The sequence below is a fragment of the Ranitomeya imitator genome, chromosome 6 (assembly GCF_032444005.1).
Source record: "Ranitomeya imitator isolate aRanImi1 chromosome 6, aRanImi1.pri, whole genome shotgun sequence".
NCBI lineage: Eukaryota > Metazoa > Chordata > Amphibia > Anura > Dendrobatidae > Ranitomeya > Ranitomeya imitator.
Window position 1 is genome coordinate 97,295,738 of NC_091287.1, and position 13,081 is coordinate 97,308,818.

A 13,081-nucleotide genomic window follows, 5' to 3' on the forward strand; every position below is an offset into this window, starting at 1 on the left:
TTCCTCCTGACACTTCTATATTGATCAGTCCTCCTGATACCTCTATATTGATCAGTCCTCCTGACACTTCTATATTGATCAGTCCTCCTGACACCTCTATATTGATCAGTCCTCCTGACACTTCTATATTGATCAGTCCTCCTGACATTCTATATTGATCAGTCCTCCTGACACCTCTATATTGATCAGTCCTCCTGACACTTCTATATTGATCAGTCCTCCTGACACTTCTATATTGATCAGTCCTCCTGACACTTCTATATTGATCAGTCCTCCTGACATTCTATATTGATCAGTCCTCCTGACACTTCTATATTGATCAGTCCTCCTGACACTTCTGTATTGATCAGTCCTCCTGACACTTCTATATTGATCAGTCCTCCTGACACCTCTATATTGATCAGTCCTCCTGACACTTCTATATTGATCAGTCCTCCTGATACCTCTATATTGATCAGTCCTCCTGACACTTCTATATTGATCAGTCCTCCTGACACTTCTATATTGATCAGTCCTCCTGACACTTCTATATTGATCAGTCCTCCTGACACTTCTATATTGATCAGTCCTCCTGACACTTCTATATTGATCAGTCCTCCTGATACCTCTATATTGATCAGTCCTCCTGATGCCTCTATATTGATCAGTCCTCCTGACTCTTCTATATTGATCAGTCCTCCTGATACCTCTATATTGATCAGTCCTCCTGATGCCTCTATATTGATCAGTCCTCCTGACTCTTCTATATTGATCAGTCCTCCTGATACCTCTATATTGGTCAGTCCTCCTGACACTTCTGTATTGATCAGTCCTCCTTACACTTCTATATTGATCAGTCCTCCTGATCTATATATATAATTGTCTAAGGGTTTTTCCGTCTGTCTGTCTGGCCTGGCGGCCTCGACCAATCAGAGACGGGCACAGCGACGATGATGTCATAAAGGACGTAGACATCTAGCGTCTCTGATTGGTTGAGGCCGCCAGGCCTCGATTCAGCGACGGGCACACTATCGACGTAGATGTCATAATGGTTGCCATGGTGACGATGATGTCATAAAGGTTGCTTCGACCAATCAGGGACGGGAACAGTCTGCTGACGCGAATTCTGGAATCATCATTGTCCATATACTACGGGGACATGCATATTCTAGAATACCCGATACGTTAGAATCGGGCCACAATCTAGTATATATATATATATATATATATATATATATATCTCCTATATCCCTTCTGCTATCTATTAAGCATCCATACATCCATATGGACACGGACTTAATGATTGTGACTCTGTCGAAACGTAGCACTAAGGTGTCACTGCCCTTTTTATTTTTAGAACATTTATATTTATGTTTCTTTTTTTATGCAAATTGTCATAGTAAGGTTATATATATTTTACATCATTTGCTCTGTTATTTATTTTTTTCAGTTTTTTCATCCACACAGAGCAATGTAATGTCACTCCTGTGCAGCAGCATAGCATGCGTACTTTCGCTGGAACCATAATGGGATCTTTTGTTGCTTTCACGGTGATGTTGTTTGCTCTGCCCACAGTGGGGCAAATAGAGTGCACCTACGTGGGCCAAAGATGCTACTGCACAGGCGCGATTTCGCTATTCTATGTGGATGATGCAGGACGAATCATCCACACAACAATCAGAGCCGGAGGACAGCGATTAGGAGCAGAGAAGAGGCACAGACGTCGCAGTGATGAGGCCCATCGGACTGGACCATCCTCATTTACATGCAGTGCAGGAGCAATTCTAATATTATTTTTGAGGAAATGCAGGGGGAGTCAGGAGACAATGTACACGTTTGTGGAATGTAGTACAGTAGCAGATAAACATGGTTGCATTTGTTCAGAGGCTCAAAAACTGGTGACAGGTTCCCTTTAATTGCACTCCATATGAGATAGAAAACAAATTCTGTGTTGTGCTTTTGAAATTTGTATGTAGGAAAATACCTTGGGACACATAATGGAGTCCAGTGGAGCTTGTGCAGCTGGCTGTGCCAATGTTTAAGACCTTCATGGACATATAATTCTGAATTGTATATAACCTTAAGATTATTATCATACGGTCACAAGTATACATGTAGCAGTTTACATGCCTTAGAAGTTCACATTAATTTACCACTTCCTGAATAGCTCAGTACAAGCTATGTTCCACTTGCACAGCGAATTTAGCTGAGATAAGTGCTGACTGCAATGAGAATATCCTGCTAAAGTTATAACAATGCAGTTCAGCTTTAAAGCTTTAAAAATGTTTTATATATTAATTTTATAGCTGTATTGCCTTTTGCACAATCTAAGGAATACTAGCAGACACAGAAAATTTGAACAAGCTACAACATTTTCATAAATTAACAGTTCTACATTCCCACAAGGGATTTGAAACAAAGCCATCACGATAATTGAGGTGTAGTCTCTCAACTTTAGTTCATGGGGTGTAACAAAAATATTGCATTGACAATTAGGAATTACAGCCAGTTTTGTACATAGCACTTCAATTTTCACAAGCTCAACAGTATTCTGTCAATTATCAATAATAGTTCTTATGATCCATGTGGCCTCTTTCTTAATTATTCCATGAAAAATGACAGAAATAAGGCATCTGGAGTTGATTTTGCTCTCGCTATTAGCAGCTGTATATGAGAACTTTCAACATAAGGTTCAAAGAGATGTCAGTGCAAGTGAAGAAGGCCTTCCGACAACCAATCTACTTTCCAGGAAACGGTTCATGTAGGAATGCTCGGACCTGACTCCCATAATGTGGTGGTGCGCCATCTTGCTGAAAAAACTCAGGGAACGTGCCATCTTCAGTGCATAAAGAGGGCAACACATCATCTTGATGGTCGTCTTGGGCCAGTTGAATGGCCACCAAGGTCTCCTGATCTGACCCCCTTAGACTTTTATCTTTGGGGTCAGCTGAAGTCAATTATCTATGCTGTGAAGATACGAGATGTGTTGCATCTGAAACAACGGATACCGGAAGCCTGTGCTAGCATTTCTCCTGCGGTGTTGCTATCAGTGTGTCAAGAGTGGGAGAAGAGGGTTGCATTGACAATCCAACATAATGGGCAGCACTTTGAACACATTTTAAAGTGGTCATAAACTTGTAAATAACTGATGAAAGAATAAAGTTTTGTTAAAATCAAACACACCATTGTTTTTCTTGTGAAATTCTCAATTAGATTGATGTGTCACATGACCCTCTTCTCATTGGAAAAAATAAAGCTGGATCCAAAATGGCCAACTTCAAAATGGCCACCATGGTCACCACCCATCTTGAAAAGTTCTTCCCCTCCCATATACTAATGTGCCACAAACAGGAAGTTGATATCACCAACCATTCCCATTTTATTTGGATGCATCCATATAAATGGCCCACCCTGTTTAATTACAAAAGTCTACAATCAAAACGCCTTCATGGATGTAAATCCAGAGGGTTTATCTCAACATGTAAGACATTGGTAGCAGTCAAGAACAGAAAGACCAGCATATCTAGAAAAAAATAACCACCCATTTCTGTAACTGGAATTTATGGACAGTTTACAGGGAACCTGTCACCCCCCAGGCTTTTTTAACTAAAAGAGCCACCTTGTGCAGCACTAATACTGCATTCTGCCAAGGTGTCTCTTTCAGTTCGGGTCCCTTCCACCGCTGAAAGAATCGTTTTTATAATTCTTACCTCTAGTTTGTCAGGGGGGCATGTCTTTCCCCCCTGACACAGACGTCTCACAGCCATCAGTCATTTCCTCCTTTCTTCTGGGCACCGCCTCCTCAGCGTTCAGTTATTTGCCTGGCGCCTGCGCTGTAATCTTTTTTCTTGGGCATGCGCATTTAGCGCTGCCCGTCCACTGACATCACATGATGTCTTCCTTCTTCCGCCTGCGTGGGCGAGCAGTCCGAGATCCCGCCCCGCAGTCTCTTCTGATTTATTCACACTGCGGGGCTGGAAATCTTGGGCATGCGCAGTATTTATCTGCGGCTCTCCCCCATCTCACTCAACTGATTGGACAACACTTCACAGTACAGATGGATAATGACAAAAAAAGGAATTTGATTGAGTATATATTTCATTTACTGAAAACTAACAGCCTCATAATGGTTCCATAAGGTTGGGTCCAGAGGTACTTGGACAGTGTCAAAATTTTCTTTAATGTGTTGTCTGACTTCTAAGCAACATCTCAAAGGACATCTCAAGGAGATGGATGCTTTTAAAATGATCAAAATGAGGTGGCTGCGTGCCTCCATCCACTCTAGCTATCTGCACAAAGGCAGGAAGTGACGACGTCCTGAAGAGGTCTATCACTGGTCGCAGCAGTCAGGTGAGTGGAACGGGACTTCATTGCTTCCTGTCCTGGCACATGAGCGGTGACAGTACTGAATCCATTGAGATTAGAGCCAGTGAGTATGACTTTATAGGTGTCAATTCTAGTGATGGAGGTCATCAGGGTAAATAAAACAAATTAAGCGCATCTACCAAAATTAAGGAGAGTCTTGAGCAGATGGTGTATTATTAACATCATTTGATGGAGACATCTTCATGAAAGAAAACTTAGAGCGTTCATCATCACTTCCAGTACTGGTACAGACCACAGGAGATGTCAGGAGTTAGCATCACAGAATCTGCCTCATATTATTATTTCCAATCCTTTTACATTTTTTTGTAGAAGTCTAAAAAATATGTTTCAGAATTAATATTTCATGAGGAAAGTAATCATATACTAAAACTGATACATTAGGAGAGCTAATACATGCTCCTTAAATATATATGTAATTGCAGGAAAAGAAGTAACATCTTACTATACTTTATCCTTCTATATTATTTCAAAACACTCTTTTTTGGTGATTACTTTGTATCTCCATTCATACTGCACCCACACACACAAATGATACACCATTTGAAAGGTAAACTTGCCCCATTCAGCAAGAAAATAGCCAAACAAATAACACATCCACGATGTGATCACAAAATACAGTTTAAACATTAATTTTCATAAACCTGCAGTAACGAAAAAAGACCTGCAGGTGGCACCACACTACCCCAAAGCACACTACCACAAAGCTGCTTACAGCCATCACAAACAAATCCTAACATTTGCCTTGTGGGGCTTTCCAGCTTGCCGAACTCCTTGCCCAGCCGATTTCAGGCACATTGGAGGATTGCACACTTCACTGCAGGCGAGTCACATATGTAAATACATTTGTAAACATGCACTGCCTATTCAATTGCACACTTGCTCCGTTTATACTTCACCAACACACACAAATGATACACCATTTCAAAGGTGAAATTACCTGCAGGTTGCATTTGCCTTGGGGTTTTTCTAGCTTGCCGAAGTGCTTGCCCAGCCTATTTCAGGCAAATTCGAGGATTGCACACTTCACTTCAGGTGAGTCAAATATGCAAACACATTTGTAAACATGCACTGCTTTTTCTGTGATTACTTCGCCCAACACGCACAAATGGTGAGTCACATTTGCAAACTGTAAGGTTTTAGACAATTTGCTATACCTGCTGTTATTTTAACTAGAACCTAGTTTTCCCTATCGGTCATTTTGCTTTCTGTTCTGCTGTATCTACTTTGCCCTTAACCAGCAGGGAGTTCTCAATTTCTATGTTTCCGCCCTGTTTTCTGCCACGTGCCCTTTTAAGCAGCATCAGCTGTTTAATCAGTGCTTCAGAATCAAGTCTGCAGTTTACCTGTCACCTTGCTCCTGGAAGACTTGGACTTATTATCCTAACCACCTTCTACTTCAGATCCTTGGACATGTGTGGACTCAGGAATCCCTCAGCTTACCATTAACATTGACAAGGGAAGTAGAGAGAGAGACTTTAACCTGTTTCTGTGACTAGATTGACTTAAGGTTTATTCCTGCCTGTCTTGTCTCCTGCCTGCAACTGTGTTAACGCTTACTTGTATGAAGTAATACAAGAACAATGACATATAAAGCCCGTCACAATCTGACTCCTCCATACATCTGTGACATGGTCTCCCGTTACCTACCTACACGCAACCTACGATCATCTCATGATCTCCTTCTCTACTCCTCTCTCATCTCTTCCTCACACAACCGCATCCATGACTTCTCCCGTGCTTCCCCTATACTCTGGAACTCTCTACCCCAACACATCAGGCTCTCACCTACCACGGAAACCTTCAAAAGGAACCTGAAGGCCCACCTCTTCTGACAAGCCTACAACCTGCAGTGATCCCCAGTATACGGAACCTGTTGTGAATTCTGTGGCAGAGCTCCCTACTGTGGTCACAAGTGGTACTTCGGCTGATTCTCTCTGGGAGCTTCCGTTTGTGGAGGAAACTGGTACTGCTGCTTCTGAGTTTCCTCCCTCAGGTGATCTGGTGAGGTCGTTAGGTGCTTCTCTACTTAACCCCACCTAATGCTTTGATTCATGCTTCCTGTCAATGTTCCAGTGTTGGACTTGTGTTTCTCTGGATCATTCCTGTGGCCTGCTGCTCTGCATAGCTAAGTGCTTCTTTGCTATTTGTTTTTTCTGTCCAGCTTGTCTATTTGTTTTGCTTGAAGCTCTGGGACGCAAAGGGTGTACCTCCGTGCCGTTAGTTCGGTACGGAGGGTCTTTTTGCCCCTTTGCGTGGTTTTCTTTAGGGTTTTGTGTAGACCGCAAAGTTATCTTTCCTATCCTCGTTCTGTCTAGAATATCGGGCCTCACTTTGCTGAATCTATTTCATCCCTACGTTTGTCTTTTCATCTTACTCACAGTCATTATATGTGGGGGGCTGCCTTTTCCTTTGGGGTATTTCTCTGAGGCAAGGTAGGCTTATTTTTTCTATCTTCAGGCTAGTTAGTTTCTCAGGCTGTGCCGAGTTGCATAGGGAGCGTTAGGCGCAATCCACGGCTGCCTCTAGTTGTGTTTGGAGAGGATCAGGGATTGCGGTCTGCAGAGTTCCCACGTCTCAGAGCTCATTCTATTATTTTGGGTTATTGTCAGATCACTGTATGTGCTCTGACCTCCATGTCCATTGTGATACTGAATTGCCTTTCATAACAGGAACCGCCAGATGACCAGCTCTACCCTCACCTAGTGTATCCTCACCCATCCCCTGTAGACTGTGAGCCCTCACGGGCAGGGTCCTCTCTCCTCCTGTACTTGTGTGTGCCTTGTTTTACTCATGTTTATTGTACCTGTCTATATTTGCCCTGTTCACATGTAAAGCGCCATGGAATAAATGGCGCTATAAAAATTTATAATAATAATAATAATAATAATAATAATAACTACTTAAACAAGCCTGTGTCTTCTGTTTTTCCTGGCACCCAAGCACAAGACTCTATACAGATTGTATTTTATACTTGACACAAACACATTTGTAAATATGCACTGCTATTTCGGTGATTACTTCGCCCCATATACACAAAAAATACACCATTTGAAAGGTACACTCACCCTCTTCAGCAAGAAAAGACACAAACAAACCACACATTCACGATTTGATCAATAAATACAGATTAAAGATTCATTTTCAGAAACCTGAAGAAAACAATAACCTGCAGACTTTGCCCCACACACACATGGTGAGTCTCATATGCAAACACATTTGTAAACATGCACTGCTTTTTCGGTGATTACTTCACTCCACACACACAAATAATACACCATTTGAAAGATAAACTTGCCGCCTTCAGCAAGAAAAGACACAAACAAACCAAACATTCACGATTTGCTCAATAAATCCAATTTAAATATTCATTTTCAGAAACCTGCAGAAAAAAGCAATAACCTGCAGGTGGCACCACAACCGCAAGACCTTTTTTTAGCCTCTACTTATCAAACCAATTTATTGTATTACCAATCTACATATATAAATACCTCTCTGTGTTCATCATCTCATTAAATACATTAACATTTGACCAGTTTGATTTTCCTGAAATTGCCCGCATCCCCGACAACCAATGTGCGAAAATTTCGCACGGCCCAACTAGTTATACTATATTGTAAAATAATGAACGGGCGCTGAGCATATCTGCTTAGCATTATTGGGAGAGTATACTGCTTAAACCAGTCCCTTTGCAAGTGTATTGGTTTCAGGGCAGCGTAGTGGCTCAGTGGTTAGCAATGCTTCTTTACATTACTGGTCCTAGGTTGAAATTCGTCCCATACTCCAAAGACATAATGATAGGAATTGTGAGTCCAATGGGGACAGTGATGATTATTTCTGATGAGTGCTGTGTAATTAGTGGTGCTATATACACAAGTAAACTAAAAAAAAACAAAGAAGAAATAGCCTGTGTGTAAGAAAATTAGAAGCTCCAATTGGGAAGGGACTGCCCAACATGTACATCAATGTAATGAATTCCAATGTAATGAATTAAGGTGCTACTTACCCTCTTTACCAAGTCCGGTATCAGTTTCTGGTCTGCTTGTTGGTCAGAAGACATACAAGGTTCTATTTCCAAGCTGTATTCTTCAGTTGTCTGATCACAAGTTGAGTTTCTGAGAATGGCAAGACAAGCTGCATAAGACACTAATCTCAAGTGAATACTGTTAAATAGGATTTCATTCCAAAAAAGAAATACCCGCCATGAGAAAATCAGTAGTGAGAACTACAAAGTTTGTCGTCTTATGTGCTCTTTATTTACAGATGCATTGCAGCGGCTCCTGACTTTTTTTGGAGGACATTTTTGCAGAAATGAGAACACCAAGTGCAGTCATATTGGTTGTCACTTTTAAACAATCTTCTCAGCAGCTGACGGTAAATTGCTTCTTTATAATTGACAGCGCATGCTGACAGAATGGCAGTTCTAGCTGTTGAGAAGCTAATTCAAAAGTGACAACCAATATGTCCACATGTCCTCTTGTCACTTTCTTTTTTTAATGTCCACGATGAAAAAAGTAAACAACACAGAAAATTTATGAATATGAAAGGAACATTACCAATCCAACCTCTGATTCACCAACTACGTTTCATCGTATAAAAATCAAGACCATAGTCATCTAAACTTGGTTTTTTTTCTTTTCTTATAAACAGTTTTTTTGGGGAATTCATTTTGCGTGGGAACAAAACTCGCACCTAAAAAAAACTGTCAGCAATTCAGGTTTGCTTTCAAATCTCAACCTTGATTTTCCCATAATTTTCTGTATTAATCATGTGTCATTGTTTTTTTTTTTTTCCTGGTAACAAGGCAGAGCACCAGCCATGCACCAGCATAAAGAAAAGTAATTATACAGCATAAAAAAGAAGAAAGAATTAAGTTGAGGACAAACAAAAGAACCCAACACAATGAACATCTCCGGTGAGTCTGCTTTTAATCATGGAAGATTACGCTCTTCTATAATCGCATTATTTGTCTTTGTATGGAGCCTAACAGGAGACTGCGGTGCGGGTTATACGACCGTATGTCCTGCTGAGTCCTCACATTAAATGTAAGAATAATTTTCTATTCATTATGCTACAGGCAGCTTCATTCACTGTACAGGTACTAGAGGCATGCTTAGAGCTCTTCCTGGGGCTCTAATGACCGCTTGGAAAAGATAACCACTACAGAAAAATTTACGCATCAACCTAATTACAGGTATTTAGAAAGAATATTTGTGCGTATAAACGACATAAGCATATCACTAGAAACACAGTTTAGGGAACTATCTGATCAAAACCGTGCTACTAAAGGCATGGTAAAAAATCTGCCATGGTACTATTGATGCAGTTCTACTATTATATTTCATATATGTATCCTATTAAGACAAAACAAAATATGTTGGTACTCCCCAACCACCTCTCAGCCTCCCCATCATAACTACACTGGTTGTAGGTAGTCCTTACGCTGTATGACTTTGGTAGTCAGTACAGGGTAAGGACTACAGCGCACCCATTGAAATGAATGTAATTGCTTCATTCCTCATTGTTGATGATTAGGGCTTCCAACAGCAATGCCCATAATCTGAGGCAGTGGATGGACTACCCTTATACCGACATGTTGTAATGTTATTCAATTAGTCTGCTTCTCACACATTTAGGCTGCGGCCAGGCGGCCATATGTTCTCTTGTGCAAGAGAAGCTGGCCGATTATGCAATGACACTCAGCCCAAACTCTGATCAGAATTCGAGCCGAGTGTGATATTAGTATGATATGATTCTCTCGCATGCAAAAATCGTATCACAAGTGCGGAGAAGATGAAGAACCTATTTTCTCATCGTCTCCATTGTTCGAGTCCCGAATGTCGGACTGCACTCAGATAATATCTGAATACAGTCTGATGTCTCACACAGACTTCTATGGAGCCACTCGGAGCATGCCGAGATTGTTTTCTCATGCTGAATTAGCATTGAAAAAAATAGCAGCTCTGCACTGCCCCATAGAATAACATTGGTCTGAGTATTATCCGATAAAACATAGGACATTACTAGGCATAGTTGTACGTGAATGAGCCCAAAAGGTGTTGACCCAAAGTTGCAAGTATTGAATGGAGCAGAGGTGAGCATACTTGGCCTCCGCTATATTCATTGTTGGGAATTGCCGGAAATAGTCGATCGCTGGACTTTCTCCATAGACAATGAATGGCGCATAGTTCAAACATGCATGTGAATAGTTAACCCTTCTCCAATAAAAGAAGTACATGTTTGTCCCATATCGGGCGCATTCTCTTTCAATTAATGGCATCAGCATTTAAATGGTTCTAAACTGAAGAGATATGACACCCGCACTGCCGTAATTAGTTAGACCCTTGTGACTCAGGGGTATATGCAATGTACCGTATATACATTTTGTCAAAATAAAACATCAATCGCCATGGTTCTAAATGGATAGTTATAGCACCCATGAGACTGTTGCTCATTTCTGCTATCTTGGTGATGCTACGAAGCCCAGCCCATGACGTAGTTTAATAAGAGACCATTAATTTTACTATATGCTCAATTACTAATATACTGCAGTACATAGTACAGGCACTCAAACTATTATAATTTATTTTTAGAGCACCATCGATGGTGCTGTAAAAGAGAAGGGGTTACATACAAAATACAAATATAAATTACGGTGAATAAATTGTGACAGACTGGTACTGAAGGGATAGAGCCATGCACTTGTGAGTTTACATTCTAAGGGATAATGGAGAAAGAGACAATAGCTTAGAGGGGGGTTGCAGCAGCTCTGGTGGTGGTGAGGTAGCAGTGGGGTCATTGCAGGCTGTAAGCTTTCTTGAAGAGATGGGTTCTGTCTGAAGGTTATGAGTATGGCGGATAATCGGATGTGTTTCGGCACCGAATTCCAGAGGATGGGGGATTCATGCGAGAAGATTTGGATGCGATTGGGTGAGGAGCGAATAAGTGTGGAGAAGGAGGTCTTGGGAAGAACAGAGGTTGTGTGATGGAAGATATCAGGAAATTAGTTCGGAGACATATGGAGGAGACAGATTATAGACAGGTTGTAGGTCAGTGTTAGCAATTTGAACCGGATACGTTCAGGAATTGGGAGCCAATGAAGGGATTTCCAGAGGGGAGAAGCAGAGGAGCAGTTAGGAGAAAGGTGGATTAGTCGAGCAGCAGAGTTAATGGCGGACTGGAGAGATGCAAGAGTGTTAGGAAGGAGGATATTGCAGTAGTTGAGATGGGAGATGATGAAGGCATGTACTAACATTTTAGTAGATTCGGGGTTGAGGAAAAGACGAATTCTGGAAATATTTTTTGAGGTGGAGGTGGCAAGATCATGGATGTGCAGTTTGAAGGACAGAACAGAGTTGAGGGTTACTTCGAGGCAGCGTACTTCCGGTACTGCGGAGAGCGGAGAGTGTGGTATCATTAATTGTGACTAATAGATTGGGTGGGGAGGGGGGTAAGTGAGAAGAAGGAAAGATAATGAGTTCAGTTTTGAAGGAAAGAGACAATTTTTTAGTAAAAGAGAGGGTGGTCGACTGTGATGCAGGCAGAGGATAGGAGTATAGAGAATTGTCTGTTAGCTTTGGCTAACAGACATTTTTACTTTTATTATTATTTTACTTTTCTTTTTACTTTCTTAAAGTAATGCCAATCATGACAGTGGTCATGTAAAATAGAGTATTGAAGATGTAGTAATAGTAAGGTAAGATGGGTGTGGGAGACAAATGGAATATGAGATGAGTTCTGAGAATAAGATAGACTAGATGAAGTGTTCAGCCAGTGGGTTTAAAGCATTGGGAAGTCTCTACTGGGAGGAGGTGCAGTATATCTAAAGTAATATTACTATTACAAACAGCGTGTAGTAGTGAAAGGGCTGGATCAATTACTGCTCTCACAAGTCCCTAGAGTTTTTCTTACAATAATTACATTTAACATTTACATAATCAATCTAACCTTCAGCTCCTAAAGGTGGAATCCCCTGTGAGATACTGGAAGTGTTAATTATGTTGCTTTCTCAAGGTGTTATTTTTACATTCCAGCAAGGCAATGAAGAAATACCAGTTATAAAAGTCATGTTGTTCATGGCAGCATAACCTAGCTACGGTAATATATTCTGCCAATCTCACCCATGTTCACCTGTTCTTGCTAATCGGTGTGTAAACACTTAACACTCCGCCAAATCTAAATATTGAGAAAACCATTCATGAAAATAAAGAATCCTGATACAGTCAGCAATGAGAAATCATTGAATTGGCTCCTTACAAGAAGAAACTACACTGGATCTATTCTTCATTCACAGGAGCAAGAGATGGGGACAACACTTGGTAGGGTTAAGAAAGTATGACACATACTGTTCTTCTGATTCATCTCTGAGGAGTCCCATAAAATTGACTTAAAGGCTTTTTCCACCATCAAAAAGTGGTCTCCAAATGATTGCATGCTTGTAAAAATCAAACAAAAAAAATACAGACAATACTCACCCTCCCCTGGTCCAACACCAGCCCCCTACACACACTGCTACTCCATTCTCTATTTTGGCTTATAGTACCGCTTACTATACTAGTAATCACTACTATGCACTTTGATTGACAGCCTGCTCTACACCCACACGCTGTGTAGCAGGCTGCCATTTAAAGTGCCAGGTAGTGATTACAGCGCACTCACTGTATGATCAATTTCGCACCTCTTTTTGGAAAAAAAAGAAAATAATATATTTAGGTTCATT

General features: G+C 41.0%; 1 protein-coding gene across 1 annotated transcript in view; it reads right to left on the reverse strand.

The window, feature by feature from the left end:
- RFTN1 (raftlin, lipid raft linker 1) overlaps positions 1-13,081 on the reverse strand; it is a 485,181-nt gene that overhangs the window by 247,390 nt on the left and 224,710 nt on the right. Inside the window, exon 4 of the mRNA XM_069729954.1 lies at positions 8,369-8,477. Coding sequence (XP_069586055.1) covers positions 8,369-8,477 — 109 coding nt within the window. The remainder of the gene's footprint in view (positions 1-8,368; positions 8,478-13,081) is intronic.